This window comes from Camelina sativa, chromosome 1, assembly GCF_000633955.1.
Source record: "Camelina sativa cultivar DH55 chromosome 1, Cs, whole genome shotgun sequence".
Classification (NCBI taxonomy): domain Eukaryota; kingdom Viridiplantae; phylum Streptophyta; class Magnoliopsida; order Brassicales; family Brassicaceae; genus Camelina; species Camelina sativa.
The window spans coordinates 21,918,714-21,942,068 of NC_025685.1; the positions used below are offsets into that span (position 1 = coordinate 21,918,714).

The 23,355-nt window shown below is 36.4% G+C and overlaps 3 protein-coding genes across 6 annotated transcripts; 2 read left to right on the forward strand and 1 right to left on the reverse strand.

Moving 5' to 3' along the window:
• LOC104701131 (G-type lectin S-receptor-like serine/threonine-protein kinase At2g19130) lies at positions 1,246–3,959 on the forward strand. Its single transcript, XM_010416775.2, has one exon. The coding sequence runs from the start codon at positions 1,389–1,391 to the stop codon at positions 3,882–3,884; it is 2,496 nt and encodes an 831-aa protein (XP_010415077.1). The 5' UTR covers positions 1,246–1,388; the 3' UTR covers positions 3,885–3,959.
• LOC104701165 lies at positions 10,518–16,107 on the forward strand. Its single transcript, XM_019229183.1, has 12 exons — positions 10,518–10,949; positions 11,612–12,119; positions 12,436–12,534; positions 12,699–12,799; positions 12,883–12,954; positions 13,050–13,140; positions 13,563–13,643; positions 13,768–13,830; positions 13,926–14,048; positions 14,155–14,193; positions 14,956–15,409; positions 16,051–16,107. Exons 2-11 carry the CDS (start codon positions 11,736–11,738, stop codon positions 15,085–15,087), a joined length of 1,185 nt encoding a protein of 394 aa, XP_019084728.1. The 5' UTR covers positions 10,518–10,949; positions 11,612–11,735; the 3' UTR covers positions 15,088–15,409; positions 16,051–16,107.
• Positions 16,126–20,760, reverse strand: LOC104701141 (subtilisin-like protease SBT2.5). Of its 4 annotated transcripts, XM_010416793.2 has the most exons (12): positions 20,439–20,760; positions 20,333–20,337; positions 19,420–19,619; positions 19,189–19,333; positions 18,707–19,101; positions 18,507–18,602; positions 18,352–18,424; positions 17,911–18,196; positions 17,493–17,818; positions 17,141–17,408; positions 16,775–17,056; positions 16,126–16,692 (listed from the first exon to the last, which is right to left on the reverse strand). In XM_010416793.2, exons 3-12 carry the CDS (start codon positions 19,584–19,586, stop codon positions 16,283–16,285), a joined length of 2,448 nt encoding a protein of 815 aa, XP_010415095.1. In that variant the 5' UTR covers positions 19,587–19,619; positions 20,333–20,337; positions 20,439–20,760; the 3' UTR covers positions 16,126–16,282. The 4 variants fall into 4 exon arrangements, with proteins under 4 accessions (XP_010415095.1, XP_010415086.1, XP_010415091.1 ...); XM_010416784.2 differs by having other exon boundaries at positions 20,333–20,760; XM_010416789.2 differs by lacking the exons at positions 20,333–20,337; positions 20,439–20,760 and adding an exon at positions 19,935–20,216.

Consider the following 23,355-nt stretch of genomic DNA (forward strand, 5'->3'; position numbering starts at 1 on the left):
GATCAAACAAAGTTGCAAACCACTGAATCCGCGACCACGTATATATCTAGAAGAGATGATTATAAATTGAGCAACCAAGCGTTCATTCATCAAAGAGAAGATCAAGATTGAGCAAACGAACCAGTGACAGAGTCGACGGCGACGGCGACGGCGAAATAGGGTTTTAAAATCGTCCAATAGAGATGCCTTACGTGAGCAAAAAACCTAATTTCACTCTCCTCTTACGCAGAGATTGTACTTATGGGGGTATACGGTTCAATGATACTAAAACATCAACGTGTTTTCCGATATCGCCGGCGACGGAGATCGGAGGTTTTATAATTTGCTTCTCTCTTTGTTTGCTACTCTCGGTGGGGAGAGTAATCTGATGATTTAGTGTCTACAAGACTTCGTGTGAGACTGGGTTTAGGACCGTTAGATTAAGGGATTAGTACATAATCTGACGGTACTAGGAGCGAGTTTAGCTTATGAATCCTTAATTATCTAAAACCCTTTTGACACTTATTTATATAGATAGAGAAGCATAGAGTTACTTTTTCATAATTCGTATTTTCAGATTCTTTTTGTCAAATATAATTTTAGGTAATCAAGGGTTTAAAAAAAAAAAAACTCTATTATGTAGTTTTGTTTTTTATCTCGCAGAACAAATATACTTGTTTTTTGGTTATTCTTGAGAATCATTTCATTGGAATGATAACTTAACATTTCTATGCAGTTTAAAAGGTATTTTGTCCTAGTCACTCGAAGGTCATGTTCGTTTTCTGTATAGACCATCAAGTTTTTCTTAGAATTATGATTTCGAATTATGAGAGCAAATCAAATTTTGATCCACATTGAAGGTGTCTGTCTCTTTCAAAACCACTGATCCAAAAATTTTGATCACTACTAATCAAGTTGGTAGGTTTGGACCTATACAAATGTTTTTTCGGTTACTTATTTCCGATTGTATAAGTATAATCATTATCATCTATCAGGCAAGAAACTAGTCAAGACGTCAGAGACTTTTCAATCATAGTGCGATTTTGGGTGGTTCGTGTTTGCTTGAATGCAAAACTACGTATTTATTCACAACACAACGCAACGTCCAAAAGACGGCAAAAATTTACTAATGTTTAATAGAGTTTTTGACGAGGTCAAGAGAAGAATCACATTATGTATTTTGTAACTTGTTTGACTTTTCCCCAATAAACAAACCAACCAACCACACAAACGACACCACATATATCTCTTCTGTTTTGATCATTCTAATTCGCCATTGACAAACCAAACCTTCACGGAGTCTTTAAATATATTTGTCTAGCTTTCTAAAAAGCAGAGAGACTCTCTTCATAAATCATATGCTCTCTCTCCATCTCTCTCTCTCTTTCCTCTAAGCTTTTTTTTTCTTCATGGTTTCGTTCTTCTTGACCCTCTCTTCTTTCTTCTTCCTCTGCTTCTTCATCCATGGCTCTTCCGCCGTCGACACAATCTCCGGCAACTTTAATCTCTCCGGCGACCAGACGATTATCTCCTCCGGTGGAACTTTCGAAATGGGTTTTTTTAAACCAGGTGCTTCGTCAAACTTCTACATAGGTATGTGGTATAAGCAACTCTCTCAAACCATCCTTTGGGTAGCCAATCGAGACAAACCAGTCTCCGACAAGAACTCATCTGTTCTCAAAATCTCCGACGGAAACTTGATCCTACTCGACGGTAATAGCCAGACTCCGGTTTGGTCCACGGGTCTCAACTCCACCTCTTCCTCTGTTTCTCCCCTCGAAGCGGTTTTGCTCGACAACGGCAATCTTGTTCTCAGAAGCGGAGGCAACGTCTCATCAGCCAACGTGTTGTGGGAAAGCTTCGATCACCCGGGTAACACGTGGCTCCCAGGAGTGAAGATCCGGTTGGACAAACGAACCGGAAAGAGCCAACGACTCACCTCGTGGAAGAGTTCTGAAGATCCATCACCAGGTTTGTTCTCTCTCGAGCTAGACGAGTCCAATGCTTACAAAATCCTTTGGAACGGTACGAATGAGTACTGGTCAAGTGGTCCTTGGAACCCTCAGAGCAGGATCTTTGATTGGGTCCCCGAAATGAGACTCAATTACATCTACAACTTCAGCTTTGTCTCCAACTCCACGGAATCATACTTCACTTACTCCATCTACAACCACATGAACGTGTCCCGTTTCGTCATGGACGTGTCTGGACAGATCAAACAGTTCTCTTGGTTAGACGCAAACAAAGAATGGAACTTGTTCTGGTCTCAGCCTCGGCAACAATGTCAGGTCTACAAATATTGTGGCTCCTTTGGGATTTGCACCGAGAAGGCTGAGCCTTTTTGCCGATGCCCTCAAGGGTTTAGGCCCCAGTCTCAGAAAGATTGGGACTTGGAGGATTACTCTGCAGGCTGCGTTAGAAATACTGCGTTACAATGCTCTCCTGGAGACGTCAACCAGTTTTTTCCCATTCGAAATATGAAAGTAGCTAATCATTCAAAGGTATTGACGCAAACAAGTCTTAGTATTTGTGCCTCTACTTGCCAAAGGGATTGTTCTTGTAAGGCTTATGCACATGATGAAGGCTCGAACCAATGCTTGATTTGGGCTAAAGATGTCTTCAATCTTCAGCAACTCGAAGAAGATAACAGTGATCAGGGGAATACGTTTTATCTTAGGCTGGCTCCTTCTGATATTCCTAATGGTTCTTCCAGTAAGAGTAACAAAGCGATTATATTTGGCGCGGTTATTGGCGCGTTAGGAGTAGTAGTCCTGGTTCTGTTGGTGGTAATCTTAGTCTTAAGGTACCGTAGAAGGAAGAGAATGAGAGGAGAGAAGGGTGATGGTACATTGGCTGCGTTTAGCTATAGAGAACTACAGAATGCGACCAAGAATTTCTCAGACAAGTTAGGAGGAGGAGGTTTTGGTTCGGTGTTCAAAGGTGCTTTACCGGATTCTAGTGACGTAGCTGTGAAGAGGCTTGAGAGTATTAGCCAAGGGGAGAAGCAGTTTAGGACGGAAGTAGTGACAATAGGAACGATCCAACACGTTAATCTAGTGAGGCTTCGTGGGTTTTGCTCCGAAGGAAACAAGAAACTGCTTGTTTATGATTACATGCCTAACGGTTCTTTGGATTCTCATCTCTTCTTTAATCAACAAGTTGAAGAAAAGATCGTCCTCGGGTGGAAACTACGGTTCCAAATCGCGTTAGGGACAGCTAGAGGGTTAGCTTATCTACACGATGAATGTAGAGACTGTATCATTCACTGCGATATAAAACCAGAAAACATTTTGTTAGATTCACAGTTTTGTCCCAAAGTTGCTGACTTCGGTTTGGCTAAACTAGTGGGACGAGATTTTAGTAGAGTTTTGACGACAATGAGAGGCACAAGAGGCTATCTTGCACCAGAATGGATCTCGGGGGTTGCGATAACAGCTAAAGCCGATGTTTACAGCTACGGGATGATGCTATTCGAGCTTGTTTCCGGGAGAAGAAACACGGAGCAATCAGAGAACGAGAATGTGAGATTCTTTCCGAGTTGGGCAGCGACTATACTTACCAAAGATGGAGACATCAGGTCGCTACTTGACCCTAGACTAGAGGGTCATGATGTCGTGGATATAGAGGAGCTCACGAGAGCTTGTAGAGTGGCCTGTTGGTGCATACAAGACGAAGAGAGTCATAGGCCTGCGATGAGCCAAGTTGTTCAGATTCTTGAAGGTGTCTTGGAAGTGAATGTGCCGCCTTTTCCACGATCAATTCAAGCGTTAGTCGATACAGATGAAGCTGTGGTCTTCTTTACCGAGTCATCGTCTTCGTCAAGCCATAATTCTTCACAGAAACACAGTCATTCGTCTTCTTCTACTTCTTCCAAGAAAACGACCAACGAGAACTATTCTGTTTAGCTGGTATAACCTCTATAAATTAATATTAAATTAATAAATTTTTCCGGTCTAATTTTGGGATCCATGTAAAAAATGACACATTTTAATAAAATAATAAAATAATATTTTTTTGGAAATTCTATGTAAAAATATGATCTCATCAATATTATAAATTAATAATCAAATAACCTAAATGTTGATCCAAAATTTATAACTCTATTGTTGTTTGCCTATTCTTGAATTTGTTATCTAATTGGAACCCATCTCTAATCTTTTTCATTATTGTCTTTTCAGTCCAAAAATTGTGTAGAGTCTAGATGTGATAATTGATTATTTAGTAATGGTTCTAAAAGTACCGCATTATCTTCTTCGACTTCATCATTACCATAAAGGATAATGGTAACAATTTCTTCTAAACTCTAAACTTTTAATATTTATCATTTTTACCTTGATAATTTAGTAAACAATTAAAATTTATCATATTAAGATAGCCAATATAATAAATTAAGAAAATTCTTTAAAAATGTAAATGATAACAAAAGTATTTTATGTTGTAATAGAAAATTTTTAAAATTATGAAAATAAAAAAATCTCTTCATAAATTAATAAAATATTAATTTATCTATCAATTAATAATTATTAATTTATCGATACATTAAAACCTCTATAAATTAATAAAATTTCATGTTCTCCACCTTCTTAATTTCATAGTGCTCATAATTATATATGAATCTCGACAATTAATTGATCTTACGAGGACTCATCTCAACAAAATGCGTTCAGAGGTTAACTAAGAATCTTCTATGCTCATCCAGTGCTTTTCACTCTATCATTACATCATATCCTATATGCATCAATCAATCTGTTGATTTTTTAGCAGCTTCTTAGCATAGCATATTTGAGATAAAAGGATTCCTCCATCGTTTTTCTCAATTTTCATTCCTATAAGAATGATGCAACTCGATCGCTAGACATATTTCTTGTCTTGCGATGTCAAATCATTCTGGATGATCTTTGCAGGTCAAGATTTTGGTTGATCCTTGTCATGATGAACTGCAAGATGATCTCGACAAAATGCTTTTTGAGGTTTACAAAGTCGTCTTTGCTGCTCATTTGTTTTTCATTATGCTATTACATCCTATGTGCATTTCACTCACATGTGACTAAAGCTTAATGCTTATTATTTTTCCCCAGATCAATCCAACAGAGCAAAACCAGTTCATTGTGGCGCCATTAGGTAATGATGTTGACTAACAAATCCTAGAGCGCTATTCCATTCTAGTAAAAGTTTTCACAAAAAACTGAAGTATACTTGATAATCTAAATGACAAAATATTGATTACAATAATCTTTGTTTTTTTTATTTGTTCTAGGTTGTGTTGATATCATAATAGTTGACCAAAGAAACCATATTACACCATCATCTTGGGAAGATAAGGGCTTTAACCACCAAGCCACTGGTATGCCGAAGAGGCCATGACCGTCAAGGAATCGGAACCGTAGACAAAATTCTGTTACCAACACCAACAATTATCCATGTACCAACACCAACACAGACACAACTGGATGATCCAGAATTTTCAGATGATAATGAAGCTTTCGATTTGGGGGATGATGACGGCGGACTACAAGTTTTGTTAGATCCTAAACAACACTATGTCCCTAGAGCTCTTGCAGAAAAAAATCCTAGGTGAAGAAAGATTTAGTCTAATGGAGAAAAAAAGAAACTTAAACAACGCTCCAAAGCTTGTAGATTCTAAAGGGAAATTTTACTTCTTTTGGCCTACTTTACCACTACCTCCTAAGTTTGTCTGTGAGAATGAAACCATGTTGTATTTTGGAAACATAAGGGATCAATATGGTCATCTCTTATGTTGGGATTACAACATGTGTGATTTGGTGAGTATTTCAGCTGTCCTATATAGACATGGAGGAGTATGAACCGTTGAGTCAACTGTATATATGTGCACATGTTGATAAGGGCAGCTACAAGGAGAGAGTAGTTGAAGATCCTCATACTTGTGAGCGCAAAAATCATAGTTGATATCCCTATTCCGTCAATGCAACACTCAAATTTATTAAGAATTCTAAAGGTATACCTAAAGTCAGTGAGATGGAGATGAATGCAGAACAATTTAACTACAATGGTGATAGACCTCTTATAGATGGTGAAATGTTATTTGACATCAAGGATGTGTTTAAATATCATACTTTAGAGGAAGCTTTGAGACGCTTAGAGATGCATCCGGTGATTGCAACTTTACTTTGTTTTGAGGGTTGGGAAGAATCAAGAATCTACCGAGCATTTTTTAGTGGTCCTTGAGTTCCTGTTTATATTAAAAAAATATTAAAAAACAAATCAATAAGTAAAGAAAATCAATTTGATTAGCAGGAACATGTACTTAATATGTGCAAAATTTGAATGTTTATATTTGGTTTCATCCATTCCTTTAGTTGAAATGCATAATTATATTCAATAAGATATATATTTAAAAAATTTTAACTTGGATATTTTAGAATAGTATTCGTTTAGTTGAAATGCATAAAATATTTTAGAATGTTATATTTTACTAGGTAAAATTAATTAAGATTTCAAATTATAACACTGAGTAAGCTTATGAGTCACATGGTTAGCTATTAATTAAAGAACATGTTGAATCAAACAATCGGATCTCGTTTAAAGTTTAATTAGTTTTAAAGAGATGAACCGCATCGTTATTTCACATGGACATGTGTGACCTGTGATTATAAATTATAACCTACAACTTTGATTAGACATGCTTTAAGGCTTAAGCACACAAAAAAGAGAGTTATACGTACATGCTGTTACCATTATATATAATGATCAAACAATCAAAATCTTACAATTACGAGATGCTTGGATATTCAATAAATCACTTGACCCATAATAATGATTCTTCTACAAACATTCACTAAAAGTATATGTTTTCTTTCCAATACATGCATTATGTGTATTTATATTTCTTTATAACTAATTCTTTCTCTATTTAATGAAAAAAGATGATACTGCTTTATTATAAAGCAATAGTTGCCAAAAAAAGAAAAAAAAGTAATAAAGCGATACTTTTTAGTTTGGCACATCTATTTGGCTATATCTAAAGATAAATCATTGGATAATAAAATTAAAGCTGAATTGTTCAAAATTATTAAGAATCTTGGTAAAATTACACTTTAAAAACTTGGAATATACGATGGAATCTGAATACATGAGAGCAACACACTAAAGAAGTGGTGTGGATCAAAGTACTTAGAAATTAAATAATTTGTGTAGGGTAATAACAATGGTTATAGTTATCACAATTACGATTTATTAACCACTAGTTATAGTTAGAACTTAGAATTTTTGTTTAAAATTTAAGTGATTTAACATAATTGTTTATTAAACGGTTAAATACGGTTCTGGTTAAAACGGTTATAATTATATACGGTTACGTATATTTGATAATATGATACGGTTTAATATTAATTGATGATATAATATAGTTGACATTATTTATTTTTAATTGATACATGATTTTAGTGTACTCATATTTCTATATATCATATAATTCATATTAAATATATAATTATTAGTATGTTTACTATATTTTAAACACGGTTACAGTTAAAAAATTACGGTTTAACTATACGGTTAACCAACAATTTTAATAGTGTTACGATTAAATAATGGTTATGGTTAATATAATTTAATATATAATTATGATTAACGGTTACAGTTTTTAATCGTTTTATATGGTTTAGATCGTGTCTAGTTACTTTCCAAAATACAGCTACTATTTGATTTTGGTCATGTCTTTATATTTGTGTGTAGAGTGTAGACCGTTGACTTGACTTAGTACGTGTTAGACTTTTCGATTAACGACTTCTTTTTTTTTTTTGTATAAATATTTGGTTAGAAAAAATATTGTGTTTATATGTTATGTGGATAAAAGTATGTTTACAATTACACCATCAAATTTTCTGGATAATAGCACGATTTTGATTCAAATATCCGTGAGAATTGTCTTTTTTTTTTTTTTGACCTCAAAACCGTGGGATTTGTCTATATATACGTGAACAAATAAAAATAGATTGGCACTGTCGTGGGGACTGGGGAGTAAATGGGTGGCACGATCTTTACTTTGTTCTTGCTTTAAGATATGTCGAGAGCAAATTATTATTATTACTATTTGTTATAAAAAAATGGAACCGGAGAGCATATAATAAGTAGATAAAAAAATTTATAGGTAACTTTATTTAAAACAGTATCTATCATATATATATGTAGTAGCTGATCTAGTTTATAATACACATAACAATCACAAATGGTCTTTAAAATCATGAAAAAATATTTGAGTCTACTGCAATATATAGTTTGCTTTTGAAATTTGAATCTAGAGCTGTCAAATGGTTCGTCCATGGACCATTTGGCGAGTCCGCTTGGATATTTTTTAATATAGGCGGAAGTTGGACAATCCCAAATAAACAATGGTCCAAAATGTGTCCATGCCCATTAAGACTATTTCCAATTGGTCAATAACCATGGACAGCTTAAGAATTCTCACAATTTGCTAAAATCTTAAAACTTGTCAAATTTTAATGGGAATCAAACTAATTATCAATCATAACTCTTAAGGCAACATTAAAGCAAGCCCAAGAAATTAAAACCCCCAAATTCTAACAAGTTTTTTTCAATTTTCGTCACTTTATGCAAAACAAGCTCCAATAATCATTACCCAAGGTTCACAAAGCCTAAAACAAGCATAATCTTAGCCAATAATCATGTAAAATCTAGATTTTCCCCCCAAATTGTAAAATTTAATTTTTCTCCCAAATTGTAAAACCTAGATTTTTAAGAAATTTGGGCTGTCCAGTGTCCAAATGGTTATGTCCATTTGGTCAGCGAGCCCAATGGTCTTTTGTCCATTAAGACCATGTTATTTTTGGGCATGACCATAACCGCCCATAAAGATGTGGACATGGGCTCACCCACGGACGGACCGCCCAATTGATAGTTATAATTGAATCTACATGACGACACCTAAATACCTAATAACTGAATAAAAAATATCTTTTTTTTTCTTGCTTACAATTTTATATTAAAACAGAAAAATAAGTCGAAGTCAATGCCCACTAGCATAAGAAAATATGATTAAAAAAATTATGACAACATGTAAAAGTAAACAATCCACACAAGGACGCTTATTACTTCACAAAAGTTATTTTGATTCATTTTACACAAAATTTAAAATTTTTAGTTACACATACATGTTTTATTTAATATTTATAATTCACAAAGAATTAATGGTAAATGAGGAAAATAGCGTAAACATCAAAATAATTTTTTTAATGACATTTTTTGTAAAACAAAAATAAAATCTCTAAAATTACACTCTTTGTAAAAGAAATGGGAGTATATTTACAACATATTTTAGTTATAATAATTTTTTGTTTGTAAATTTTTCCTTTTAACTAGCCAAAAGCAAATTAATGATATTCATACACCCTAAAATAATTAAGTAAAGAGTTACAACCTTTTAGACTTTTGAATTTTTTTTAGAAAAATTAAATCAGGACAAAAACATCTACACTGGAAAAAAAAAAAAAAAATCTAACATGCGTTCCTTTGACGGGACATCAAATTGACCAACCCAACAAATCGATCTCGACTTAAAACTGGATTAAAAACTCTTCAACGTAAAATTCGAACTGAATTCGAATTATCTACAAACGACTCAAAATTGTAAAAATCTCGAATTTAATATTGGTACAGTAGAACTTCTATAAATTAATAAGATCGGGACCATGAAATTTATTAATTTATAGAGGTTTTAATTTATCGATAAATTAATAATTAATTAATAAAATATTAATTTATGAAAAGAATTTTTTATCAGAAATTCAAAGTTTAGAAGAAATTGTTGCTACTGTTTTTTAAGGTGATGATGAAGTTGAAAAAGATATGACGGTACCTTGAGAACCAGTTACACGTAAGGAAACAATTATCGCGTCAAGAACTCTCTACAATTTTTGGATGCGATTTGAGAAGACAACACCAGAAGTTTTTGATGTGGTCAGAAAAATTAGAGATGCTCTCCAACAAGAATACAAATTAAAGAACAAAAAAACAATAGATTCATATTTCACTAGATTTTCTTAGATATATATATATATATACTAATTTATTTGATTATTAATTTATGATATTGATGGGACCATATTTTTACATGAGATTTTTAAAAAAGTTATTAATTTATTATTTTATCGAATAATATCCAAAATTACACTAGTCCCAACTTGAGACCGGAGAAATTTATTAATTTATAGAGGTTATTAATTTACCGAGTATTAATTTATAGAGGTTGTACTGTAGTTTTTCAAATCGAACCGAACTAAACCCAACCAAAACTCAATAAATCTAAATCATACCGAACCGAACTAACCAAACCAAAATTCAATTCTTACTGGTTTATTATAAAGTTTCATCAACAAGTGCGTGTGTTTTATATGGTATGAAGTAAAAACACAATTACAAGTAGCCAATTATAAAATTACACGTTAATGCTATAACATAATTTAAAAATATATTTGTAAAATAAAATATTAATCTCTCCTCTTTAGTCTCTCTCTCTACCTCAAAATAAAATATTTACTTCTGTTTTTGAACCGAAGAGTCTTCTTCTTCTTCTTCCTCTTCATCTTCATCCTTCGTTCTTCGACTTCTTCGTCGTCTGTGTACAGATAACTTCATTACTGTAAGAGCGAGAAACAGAAGAAACAAAGAGAGAGAGAGAGAGAGAGAGAGAGAGAGAGATCAGAAGAAGAAACGAAATCGTGAAGGGGGAAAACACTTATAGAAGAAATTGAAATATTACCTAAAAGGAAACGTTTCAAATTCGTGCCTAGATATCGACACTCAATACTCTGAGAGATTTTTTTTTTTAATATTAAGGTTTCTGTAACTTGCGTAGCTCTCAGTTGTTCGTTCGCTGTGAGCTTTGATAATCTTCTTCTAGATCTTTGGGGTGGAGGACACAAAACAAGCTCGCAGAGCTCTCGCCGCCTCTAGGATCCGATTCCGTTCAGGTTACATTTTCTCGGCTTTTGGATACTTTCGTGTGTGTTCGTTTATGCGTAGATTAGTCTGGATTTTTTAGGATTTTGTGGGAGCCGATTTGGTTTCGGATTTGGAACCTCTAATTGAAAACGCAACCGGACTTTGATAATTTCGATTTCGTTTTTCGATCTCGTGATTTCTGTGATTTGGGAAACATTCGTGTTGACTGAGGATGTTTTGCTTTGAAGCAATGTTCGTGGTGATGGTTTGTTTTTGAATTTGGCTATTAGAGAAGCTCTGGTGATGGTTTTGACTTTTCTTGGTGTTAGATGTAGATAAGACTTTTTTTTTGATTTGTTGTACAAGTTTGAAATTGTCAATTTATTTCCCTGTGGATGTTTGATTCTTCTATCTTTTATGTTGGATCGTGACAAGTTTCTTCAGCTATAATGGTGTTGTTGAATCTAGCTTGTCAACTTGAGTTTCAAACTTTTGATGTGATACGAATTTGTATGACATTCTTTTTGTTCCTTATTGCTGGATAAAGCTAAAAGAGACTGATTGATTTGAGATTAATCTCTTGATCTGGTCTAGTTATTTCATAGTTCTTATACTTTTCTACTGTTTACCTGCGTTCTGCTCTTTATAGATATCTGATGTTCAAAAATGGGGTTTGTCTTGTATCTTTTAGGTTTCAACTGGTTTCTAGCTGCCTAGTGGAATTTCTCATTTTAGCTGAAGAAGCAGATTTTGCAGTGGGTTAAAGGATAATTGAGGTTGAGGTGTTGCAGTATGCGATAAGAGGTTTTTATGAGATGAAGGCAATTAAGGGGTGGCGTCTAGGCAGAATAAATTATCTGCAGTCTTTGCCTGGGGCTCGCCACCGTGCTCTTACAAGGAAGCCAGTATGGATCATCGCGGTGCTTTCACTGATAGCAATGTTTTTAATTGGTGCGTTCATGTTCCCTCGTCACAGCAGAGCGGCTTGTTATATGTTTTCGTCTAACGGGTGCAAGGGATTAACTGATTGGCTTCCACCGTCACTGAGGGAATATTCGGATGACGAGATTGCAGCTCGTGTAGTGATTAGGGAAATATTGAGCTCCCCTCGTGTTATAACAAAGCGTTCTAAAATTGCTTTTATGTTCTTAACTCCCGGTACGTTGCCTTTTGAAAAGCTATGGGACCTCTTTTTTCAGGTAGACTTCATCTCTTCCCTACTTCTTTTCCCACATCAATTGTGTCAGAGAGGTTTCCCTCGGACTAGGATTATAAGAAGTACAATGTACTCTTTTGAGTTTAAGCTGGCCATTTATGATGTTTGGCAATTCATCAAAATTGTAGACTTTGTCTGGAAAATCGTTTGACAACTTGGATGCAGCATGTTTAGGCGGAAGCATACTTAGCTGTGCATTATGAAAGCTTGCAATAATTTTAGTATCTTTATGTTTATTTGATTCTTTCTTTGACTTATTTCTTCCACTGACGATTTTGTGCTTTTATCTCTCCTCACAGGGTCATGAAGGGAAATTCTCTGTTTATATTCATGCATCAAAAGATACTCCGGTTCACACCAGTCGCTACTTTCTTAACCGTGAGACACGAAGTGACGAGGTATGTGTCTTTCTCTATGTCTGATGTCTATAATTGTAGATACCATGTCATCCCTCTTCACGGTCATGAAGAGAAAAACCATAGTTCTGGAATGATTACATTTAGTTGGTGGATGTTACATAAATTTCTCTTTATAGTAAAATAATCATATATGTTTTCTGAAGGTGGTATGGGGTAGAATATCGATGATTGATGCTGAGAGACGTTTGTTGACTACTGCTCTTAGAGATCCTGAGAATCAGCAATTTGTTTTACTTTCTGATAGGTAATCTCCTGGAAACTTTATTTCTCTTCTTACTGATTATTCTGAGGTTCCCCTAACCAGTTTGAGTGTTTCTGGTTTTGCAGTTGTGTGCCACTACGAAGTTTTGAATATATGTACAACTATATGATGTACAGCAATGTCAGCTATGTTGACTGGTAAAGATTTTTTTCAAGTTGATGAGGTTTGAGAACTATAACTACACTTTTTTTTCCAGAATTCTTCATATAAGATATACTCTATTATTCTTCAGCTTTGACGACCCTGGTCCACATGGAAAAGGTAGGCATATGGATCACATGTTGCCGGAAATTCCAAAGGAAGATTTTCGAAAGGGTGCACAGGTAAAAAATGTTTTACTGATCCAGTATTAAGCTTGCTCGTACTCTGAAAATATATGCGAGATCATTAAAATACAAAGACTCGAATAGAAGGGGCCAATTCTGTGTCATTGTTTGAACCAATTGATAAAACAACAAGTTTATAACGAGAATTCTTTGTGGAGTAATTATAGCCACATAGTATGCATATTACCTCTGTGTATAGGAACTGGATTCTCTTCAAGTCCAAATTTTCCCTTGCGAGTGATTATTTGCTACCACCTAGTATTAATATCATCAATTAAACACATTGTTCCGCATACACATTTGCTTCCATCCATTGTTATTGGGAAAGCACTTTGATCAACTGACGCTACAAAAATCGCCATGAGAGAGTTTTTCAACAAGTTTTCATCACTTACTCATTTATCTCTATATCCGTGCAGTGGTTTTCCATGAAGCGTCAGCATGCTGTAATAACTATGGCAGACAGTCTTTACTACTCTAAATTCCGGGATTACTGTGGGGTGAGTACGACCTAACCTTCAAAATAGATGTTTTATTATCTTTTTGTCGATTTTATAGAGGTGTTACTTTCTAGATACATTGAAAAAACACATGTTAAATAGGACGGTTATATTTTTTCTTCAGCCAGGTGTAGAGAGCAACAAGAACTGCATCGCAGATGAACACTATCTGCCAACATTCTTCCATGTGAGAATCCATTTTGACTCTTGCTAAAATGAAAATGTTTGTTGTTTTAGTAATTTCTTTATCCATAATATACTTTGGTCTGATAAACTTTGCAGATGCTTGATCCTACTGGCATTGCTAACTGGACAGTGACATATGTTGATTGGTCTGAGAAAAAGTGGCATCCAAGAAAATACATGCCTGAAGATATCACACTCGAGTTAATTAAGAACATCACGGTATCATCACTAAACCGCTATGATCTCTTAGAATCTACCTTGACAATTCCCTTGCTTGCTTCCATTGTGATAAACTAATTGGTGTACATTTTTAATCCATTTACAGTCCATTGACGCAGTGGCACGCGTTACAAGTGAGGGAACGGTACACACTTTAAAACCAAGTCTTCTTCACTTTTAATTAGTTACAGATTTTCTTGTTTTTTCTCCTTTACCGAAATGATAATCTCCCTTTTTTTTTTTCAAATGCCTGCATATATAGGGAATAGCATCATGGACGCATTGCATGTGGAATGGGATCAAAAGACCTTGCTATCTCTTTGGAAGAAAGTTTCACGCTGATACTCTCGATAAATTGATCGACCTCTTCCCAAACTACACAAGCATAGCATAGGGAGCACGGACAATTTTGTNAACATTCTTCCATGTGAGAATCCATTTTGACTCTTGCTAAAATGAAAATGTTTGTTGTTTTAGTAATTTCTTTATCCATAATATACTTTGGTCGGATAAACTTTGCAGATGCTTGATCCTACTGGCATTGCTAACTGGACAGTGACATATGTTGATTGGTCTGAGAAAAAGTGGCATCCAAGAAAATACATGCCTGAAGATATCACACTCGAGTTAATTAAGAACATCACGGTATCATCACTAAACCGCTATGATCTCTTAGAATCTACCTTGACAATTCCCTTGCTTGCTTCCATTGTGATAAACTAATTGGTGTACATTTTTAATCCATTTACAGTCCATTGACGCAGTGGCACGCGTTACAAGTGAGGGAACGGTACACACTTTAAAACCAAGTCTTCTTCACTTTTAATTAGTTACAGATTTTCTTGTTTTTTCTCCTTTACCGAAATGATAATCTCCCTTTTTTTTTTTCAAATGCCTGCATATATAGGGAATAGTATCATGGACGCATTGCATGTGGAATGGGATCAAAAGACCTTGCTATCTCTTTGGAAGAAAGTTTCACGCTGATACTCTCGATAAATTGATCGACCTCTTCCCAAACTACACAAGCATAGCATAGGGAGCACGGACAATTTTGTTTGATTGATGAAATGCAATGCAAAGGAGGTATTCTTTTGACTCGGATTCTTTGACCAACGTTCAGTTTACACACATGAATCAAATTAAAACTTGAATCATGGAACCCCTAGAAGCTGTTACTCGCTGCAAAGTCCTTTAAAGAGCTTAGAAAATCGTGTGATGTGGAGAAGCTTAGAAAGCGTTTGGGGTTTCTTTTTCATTTGGTTGGGGACGTTGGGACATTTTTTAACTCATCTGTTTTCAGTACATCTCATTGTTATCTATAGAATTTTCAGAGTGCGTTTTGTGTTTCTCTCCCTTAGGTGAANTGTACATTTTTAATCCATTTACAGTCCATTGACGCAGTGGCACGCGTTACAAGTGAGGGAACGGTACACACTTTAAAACCAAGTCTTCTTCACTTTTAATTAGTTACAGATTTTCTTGTTTTTTCTCCTTTACCGAAATGATAATCTCCCTTTTTTTTTTTCAAATGCCTGCATATATAGGGAATAGTATCATGGACGCATTGCATGTGGAATGGGATCAAAAGACCTTGCTATCTCTTTGGAAGAAAGTTTCACGCTGATACTCTCGATAAATTGATCGACCTCTTCCCAAACTACACAAGCATAGCATAGGGAGCCACGGACAATTTTGATTGATTGATGAAATGCAATGCAAAGGAGGTATTCTTTTGACTCGGATTCTTTGACCAACGTTCAGTTTACACACATGAATCAAATTAAAACTTGAATCATGGAACCCCTAGAAGCTGTTACTCGCTGCAAAGTCCTTTAAAGAGCTTAGAAAATCGTGTGATGTGGAGAAGCTTAGAAAGCGTTTGGGGTTTCTTTTTCATTTGGTTGGGGACGTTGGGACATTTTTTAACTCATCTGTTTTCAGTACATCTCATTGTTATCTATAGAATTTTCAGAGTGCGTTTTGTGTTTCTCTCCCTTAGGTGAACTCTTTTGTTGAAAATGAAATGAAAAAACAAGGCATGAGGTTTATACAGTTTTAAGCTGGGCATTTGACATATTAATGGAGTTTTTATATCAATAACTAATTATACAAGCTGCTATAAAGCATTTTCCTTCTTTTTTGGTTTTTATCAGACACAATTCTCTAGAACTACCCTCTTATTATTACTGCATATTACAAAAAAATAATATTACAACACCCAAAAGATTTGTTCATCGCCGATGTCCTAGAGCCACCACCGGAAGCCTCACCTTATGCCCTCGGCTACCTTTCAATTTCACCTCCCCGAAACTGTATTCTCCAGAAACCGATCTCACGGTCATAGTGACTGAGAAGGTTCTAGAAGCGCCTGGTCTGAGTGTCATTGCTGGTGGGTTCACTTCGATGGCGATAGAAGGCTGCATCCTAGCTGTTATTGTGTATGTTTCTTCTACTTCTGCCACATTCGTCACTCTCCTTGTTATTGTTTGGGTCCCCACGAGATGTGAAACTGCGATAGATGGTGCATTGAAGTTTGAAGGATGTTTCATGTCGTAGTTACAGCGTGTGTTTGTGTAGTTTCTTATCTCATGGGCACTGATCCCAGGGGTCGTGCACAAGAATCCTAGATAGTCCTCATACCCTACGAGAGAAAATCAATTAGTCTTATCAACCAGAAGATCAAAGATCTTTGGTCTATCATTGATGAGATATAGCAACGATACCTGCATCAAAGATAAGACCAGGATCTAGAGCAGCACTTGGATTGACATGACCACTTCCATAATCGAAAGGAGTAGCCTTAACAAGTGTTACAGCCTCAGTGTCTGAATATTGCTGCGCCTGAAGAAGCCTTCCTGCTCTATCTATGACTGTTGAGGTTGTCATCAAAGCTGATTTGATAGCAGCTGGGCTCCATTGAGGATGCTTCTGCTTCACAAGTGCAGCTATCCCGGCTATGTGTGGTGCAGCCATGCTGGTTCCTGATATTAGCGCAAATCCTTCACCTGCTCAAGATCCCAAAGTAAGAAACTATAGTTCGTTTCAAAAGGACACACCACATGTGAGCTAGAGTACTTTGAAAAGCCTACCAACATAATTAGGCTCATCTGTTCCATTTGGACACCAAGCCGCCCATATCAGATAACCGGGTGCAAGAATATCCGGTTTAAGAAGATCAGCATCTTGAAAGCTGAAATCCTTGGTATTGGGTCCTCTAGCTGAGAACAATGCCACTTGAGGTGCTGATTTGTGAAGAACAGGTGCTAAGCCATCTCCGATACTTCCCTTGGCATTAAAACTTTTGACTCTTCCTGTCCAATCCCTTGATGTACTGACGTTGTAGTAATCGATCAAATCCTAAAGAAACCCAAAAACAGCATTTCAGATCTGAGAAAATAGGCTGTGAGGAGAGTAAGTGAAAGCAATTGAAACTCCCATTACCATTGACTTAGACACATCTGTAATCAAGATTCCTGGAACGGCAGAAGGTACAGGATCGAATTTGGTTCCCGGAGATACATTTTCAACAACAAGAACAAAACCAGCAGCACCGAGATGCTTAGCTGTTGCAACAACTTTCTTGATGGAAGCTGTGCCAACAACAAAGTTGAAAGAATATCCACAGAGAAGAATGTTTCCCTTGACCAATTTCTTGTTAAAGACTTCTGGTCTCTGGCAATCAGATGGATTATACTTCGAAGAAGATGAATCCAGCAGAACATCATTTGAAGAAACCAAAGTGTACAAGCGATGAGGGCGAGTTGGTGCTGCAGAAAGCACGTAACAGTTCATCAAAACAAAAAGTTAGAATATATAGTGCCATGCAAAATGTTAAAACAACATTATTATTTATTCTTACGAGATAACCCCATCCCAGCAAGCATTTTCCCATTCCCAAGAGTCAGATGATTTTTGTATCTGCGATCATCAATTGCAGCGGCGACAGTTGTTATCCAGGGGCTATATGATACCAAAGTTTTCGGAAAGGGCCCTCCGTTTCCAGCAGCTTGAGCAACGAAAACACCAGCTTTTACGGCACCAAGAAGTGTAGCATCAAATGGATTTAAGAACGTTGTCTTAGTAGTTGTTGGAGGACTATTTGGACCAACCGAGAGGCTCAGGATATCTACTCCATCATGAACAGCCTGTCATGAAAAGTAGCAGTATAAGGATAAATCATTATACTACCCCACACATCACCTCAACACAGCAGGATAAATCATTTCATCTAAGCTGAGATATTTTTCCATGGTACTTTATGATCAGTCTTTCCTAACTTACGCTAAGTTCTTACTCTTACCTGATCAATGGCAGCAACTACATCAGCAACAAAGCCTCCAAAAAGCCGGTAAAGAGCCTTGTAAACAGCAATCCTGAACGAAACTAGCTTTTATAAGCCAACCAACGTGAAGAATACATCTGTCAATAAAACTGCCAGTTTGCACATCTGCCTACCTTGCACGAGGAGCCATTCCACTCGCTCTTCCAAATTCATAACCATGCATCCTCAACTGAATACCGTTATTCCCAGCTGCTATAGCTGCTGTATGACTGAGAAAATCCAGCAGAACCAGACTTGCTTAGTACAATAGAATACATGCTCACAATGATGCAGACTTATCTCCCCTAAGTCACAAAACTATAAAAGAACAAACCTTCCATGCCCATCACCATCCAATGGAGATGCATAGTCGATATCCGGGTTAAATGCCCCAGCCGCTTTAGCAGCTTCAGCAAAATGTTGAGCTCCAACGATCTTCCTGTTGCAGAAGCTCTTCTTGGTATGAGGATCTTCTTCACATTTCCCTTTGTAATGAGGAAGAGGGCCATAAGGTAATCTGTGGTGAGAGGCAAAACTCGGGTGATGAGGATAAATTCCCGAGTCAACAAACCCGATGACAATGTCTTCTCCTGCTCTATCGAAACCGCCTCCTGTTGGCCAAACATCAGTTGGAAGTCCTAGAAACTCTGGTGTATGTGTGGTGAGTCTCCTCACTTTCCAATCTTTGTCTACAGACTTCACACCAGGGGCGCGACGAAGTGTTTCTGCCTACCAAATATATAGTGGAATAGTGTAAGGGAACATGAATTCAAGAAAATATATATTTAGCAATGATCTCAAGTCGATTTTTTTCACCTGCTCTGGAGAAACATGAGCTGCAAATCCATTTATAAGGTGTTTGTAGCTGTAAAGCTTTTTGTATGATCCTTCCTCAAAGAGCATCCCAAGAATCATATCGTGCTTCCTCTCTAAGTGACGAGCGTACATTGTCACCAATTCACTAAAACAGTAACAGATTATTAATCTAGCAAGCGATGTATACACAGTACTAATACAATTGAAGAAGAGAAACTATCTAATAAGTACCTTGATGTATCAATCCTCTCATCAGATTCGACAGCAGTTGCTTCAAAACCATTTTCTCCACCTTTGTAACTTATAATTGGATCTCCATCCATAGTCACAATGTAAACCTCTGCTGCCACAGTAACAAGAAGCGCAGAAACAACAAAGATTCTCAACCCGACATCCATTTTGGTTCACACAAATGTAGCTCCAACTTGAAACTGCAGCATCAAAATCAAATGAATGCATTAGCATCCTGAAACCAAAACCACTATCAATGGAATACTATCACTTCAGCCAAACCACATAATCAATCAAAAACGTTAAACAAAAAATGCAGACAACACATAGTCAAAACTACTGTATAGAGAGGCACAAGAATCAATCATCTCCAAGGCCACCAACAAGCACACAAGAAAAAAGCAAGGAAGAGATTCATCTTTCTCACTGTTTTAACTTGAATTTGTCAAAAACCAAACACATAAAAGCATTATAACCAAACCCCAAGAAAAAGAACTTGAAAACAAAGAACTTACTCTAGAGAAAATAGCCTAAACACAATAATCAAGTAAAGAAAGTTCAGCTCCATCTTATACCATTTATATAAACAAGAAAAAAAGCTACAAACCCCCAAAAACAGTAAGTAAGTACAGTATAACAACTATTGCTCTTCAATTAATGAGACAAACAAAGAAGAGGCAAAAAGAAGAAAGAATCTTTAATCTCTTTAAAACTTACATTTTGTGAAAATCAAAGTAAAATAACAAAAAAATCAAGACTTGAAGTTAGAATAAAACAACTTTCACAAATCACAACCCAAGCAAAGAATCAACCAAACATCAAATAAAAACCCAAAAAGAAAGATCCTTTGAGGAAAAAAGAAACTGTAGCAGACAAAAAAAAAAAGACAATAATAATGTGGTACGAAACTTACATTTGCTTCACGAGACGGATGAACAGAGAAAACAAAAAAAAAAGTAAGCTTTTTGATACGAAAGGATTGAATCAAAATACAAAAAGATTAGAAATTTAGTGACTACATAAACCACATTTGCATAAAAAACCACAGAACAAGTTGGTTCAGATCTCTCTAGACTCTAGTCGAATGATTAAAAGATTACTTTTTTTTTTCTTTTTTTTTTTTGATTCTGGGTTTTTGTTCGTAGAACAGAGAGAGAGATCTAGCAAAGTATCCAAAGAGAGAGGAAAAAAAAAAAAAAAGGGTACGGAATTTAAGTTAAAAATAAAAAAGAAGTTACAGTACTGTGAATATTTTAGTGATGAATGAAGTGAGAGTGTGTGTGTGTGTTTGTGTTTTTGGGTATATTAATTAAAATTTTCTTGATATTGATTTTGATATTATAGTAAATGACTTAATATGCTAAGGAGACAACGAACCGAAGATTATGTATTTAAATGGTTAATTAGTAGAGTTATATAGTTAAGTAATTGTAAAATGTAAAAAAAAATGTGTTTAGTAAATTAATTTTTTTATGGATTCCGTAATAATAATGATAAGTTTATATTTGGTGGTGTGTGGATGGATTTACGTAAATGTCCGAAGGTGGGAGGAAGGAGAGTGACCATTCGCGCGCCAGATTTGCTGTCAGCTCGTACTTTAATGACGGTTCTGCCCCTTTAAAAGTAGATAATTGATATCAATGTTTCTTTTGTGTTAAATGCTTGCTGATACAACAAATCCTATTTTTCTTTTCGTTTTTAAATGTTTCTGAATTATAATATATCTTTAAAAATCTCAAAAATAATAGAGTGAATAATTTATGTGATTTTATTACCTGTGCAAGAATTTAATTGTGTATACTCTATAGAAAACACGTTGATATTTTAGAAAATTGATGATCCACACTATTTATAGTCTCATGTAATTAATGGTCTATTTTATTAGTTATTTCAGTGTTTTTGTCATTTCACCTAATAATCACTGATGATAAAGTGAAAGATTGTCATTCTTTTTTTTTTGGTAGGAGACCGGGAGGAAACCTCCCAGAATATTATTCAAACTTAAAAGTTATACAAAAACTTGGCGTAGATAGCGGAAACTCAGCTCATCCTCCCTAAAAATCGACTGAACCTCAGATGGAACAGACTCCAACAAAAGAAAACCCAAAGGTAATGAAAAAGCATGGTTAGCTAAACCATCTGCGAGACGATTAGCTTCGCGGTAAATATGAGTAACACGGACTGACCAATCCTTCTGCATAAAGCCATGGCACAAGCGTACCAGGAATGACAAGGGATGAGTGTCACCGACCTCCTTGTTAAGCAAGCCCACCACCAACTCTGAGTCTACCTCCACCTCGAGACAAGAAACCTGTTTTTCCCAGGCAATGTATAAGTCGTAATATACACCCCATAGCTCCGCCATAGGTGCCGAACATCGACCTATATTCAAAACAAAACCTCCACACCATTGACCACCACCATCTCTCAACACACTCCGAGTCGTGGCCAGACCAGGATTCCCTCTTGACGTACCATCCGTATTGAGCTTCATCCAGCCAGAACTCGGGCTTCTCCAGCCAATCATACGTTCTACTCGAGGTCGTGGAAAGACCATGTCCTCTCTGTTAGCATTCACAACTGTCAGTTCCGTAGCTAAGTCCTTAACGAACTTCACTCGATCCCTACATTTACCACTCACCCCAAAAACGTTTCTACATCTCCATTTCCACCCCACCAAACTGCAACTGCAAACAGTGTAGACCAAGGGACTCCATCAAGTATGACACCATCTGAGAGATTAGCATAGACCCAATCCAGAAGATGCCCTTGAACGAAAACTTGGCACATAAGTACCGGGACCAACCTTTCCCATACACCCGACATTGCCGGACAATCGCAGAGAATGTGTAAACAAGTCTCCATCCCACCCTTACAAACAGTACAAATAGTTGACTTACTCAAGTGTCTCCTATGCCTTTCCACATTCGTTATAATAGCTTGATTCCCAACAAGCCAGAGAAAAACTCTTATTCTTTCTGGCACTTTCACACCCCAAATCCTGCTAAAGAACTCTGCCATATTCGGGCTTGGAGACATATCTCTGGTTAACAAAGCATATGCAGATTTAACCGAGAACTTCCCATCCATTGTTCCACCCCACGAAATCCGATCCTCATTATCTGTATCATTAACAAGAATAAAAGCTGCCAACTCCAACCTCGTATCCGAAGAAACATAATGTAATATCTTATCAAGGTCCCATCCTACACCAACTTTCCACAAGTCACAAGCTTTCTCATGAACCGCCTCCGCGGGTACATCCCTTGTCGCCAACTCCACTAGCGGTGAATGTGACAACCATCTGTCAGTCCAGAACTTGACTCGTTGACCATCTCCCAACACCCAACTTTGACCCTTACACACCATTTCCCGTAGGCCTGTACCAATGCTTCTCCATGTAGAGGACCAGTTTGACTTCACCGTCAGCCAGTCAGGATTATTCACCTCCCCGACCTTATACTTACTTCTTAAGACTCTCGCCCAGAGACTCTGTTTATCATGTAGAAGCCTCCACCCCACTTTAGCGATTAGAGCTTTATTCATGTCCTTCGAAGCCTTAATACCTAAACCCCCATCCCCTTTAGGCATACAAACTTTCTTCCAATAAACCAAATGTTGTTTCCTTCGTTCTCCCGTACCACCCCATAGGAAGGTGCGAGATATTTTATCCAGACTAGCCAAAGTGTCTTTAGGCAGCATAATCGTACTCATTGAATGAACTGAAATGGAAGAAAGCACCGCTTTAGTGAGTGTCAAACGCCCAACCAAGCTTAGAGTATGGCTTTTCCACCCTGCCAACCTCGACGAGACCCTCTCTAAAACTTCTCCAAAGGTCTCCTTATTCAACCGCTTCTGCAGGACATGCATTCCCAAATACTTCCCCAAGTCTTTAGTGCTCTTAATTCCACTCTCTTCACTAATCAGCTTCCCCAA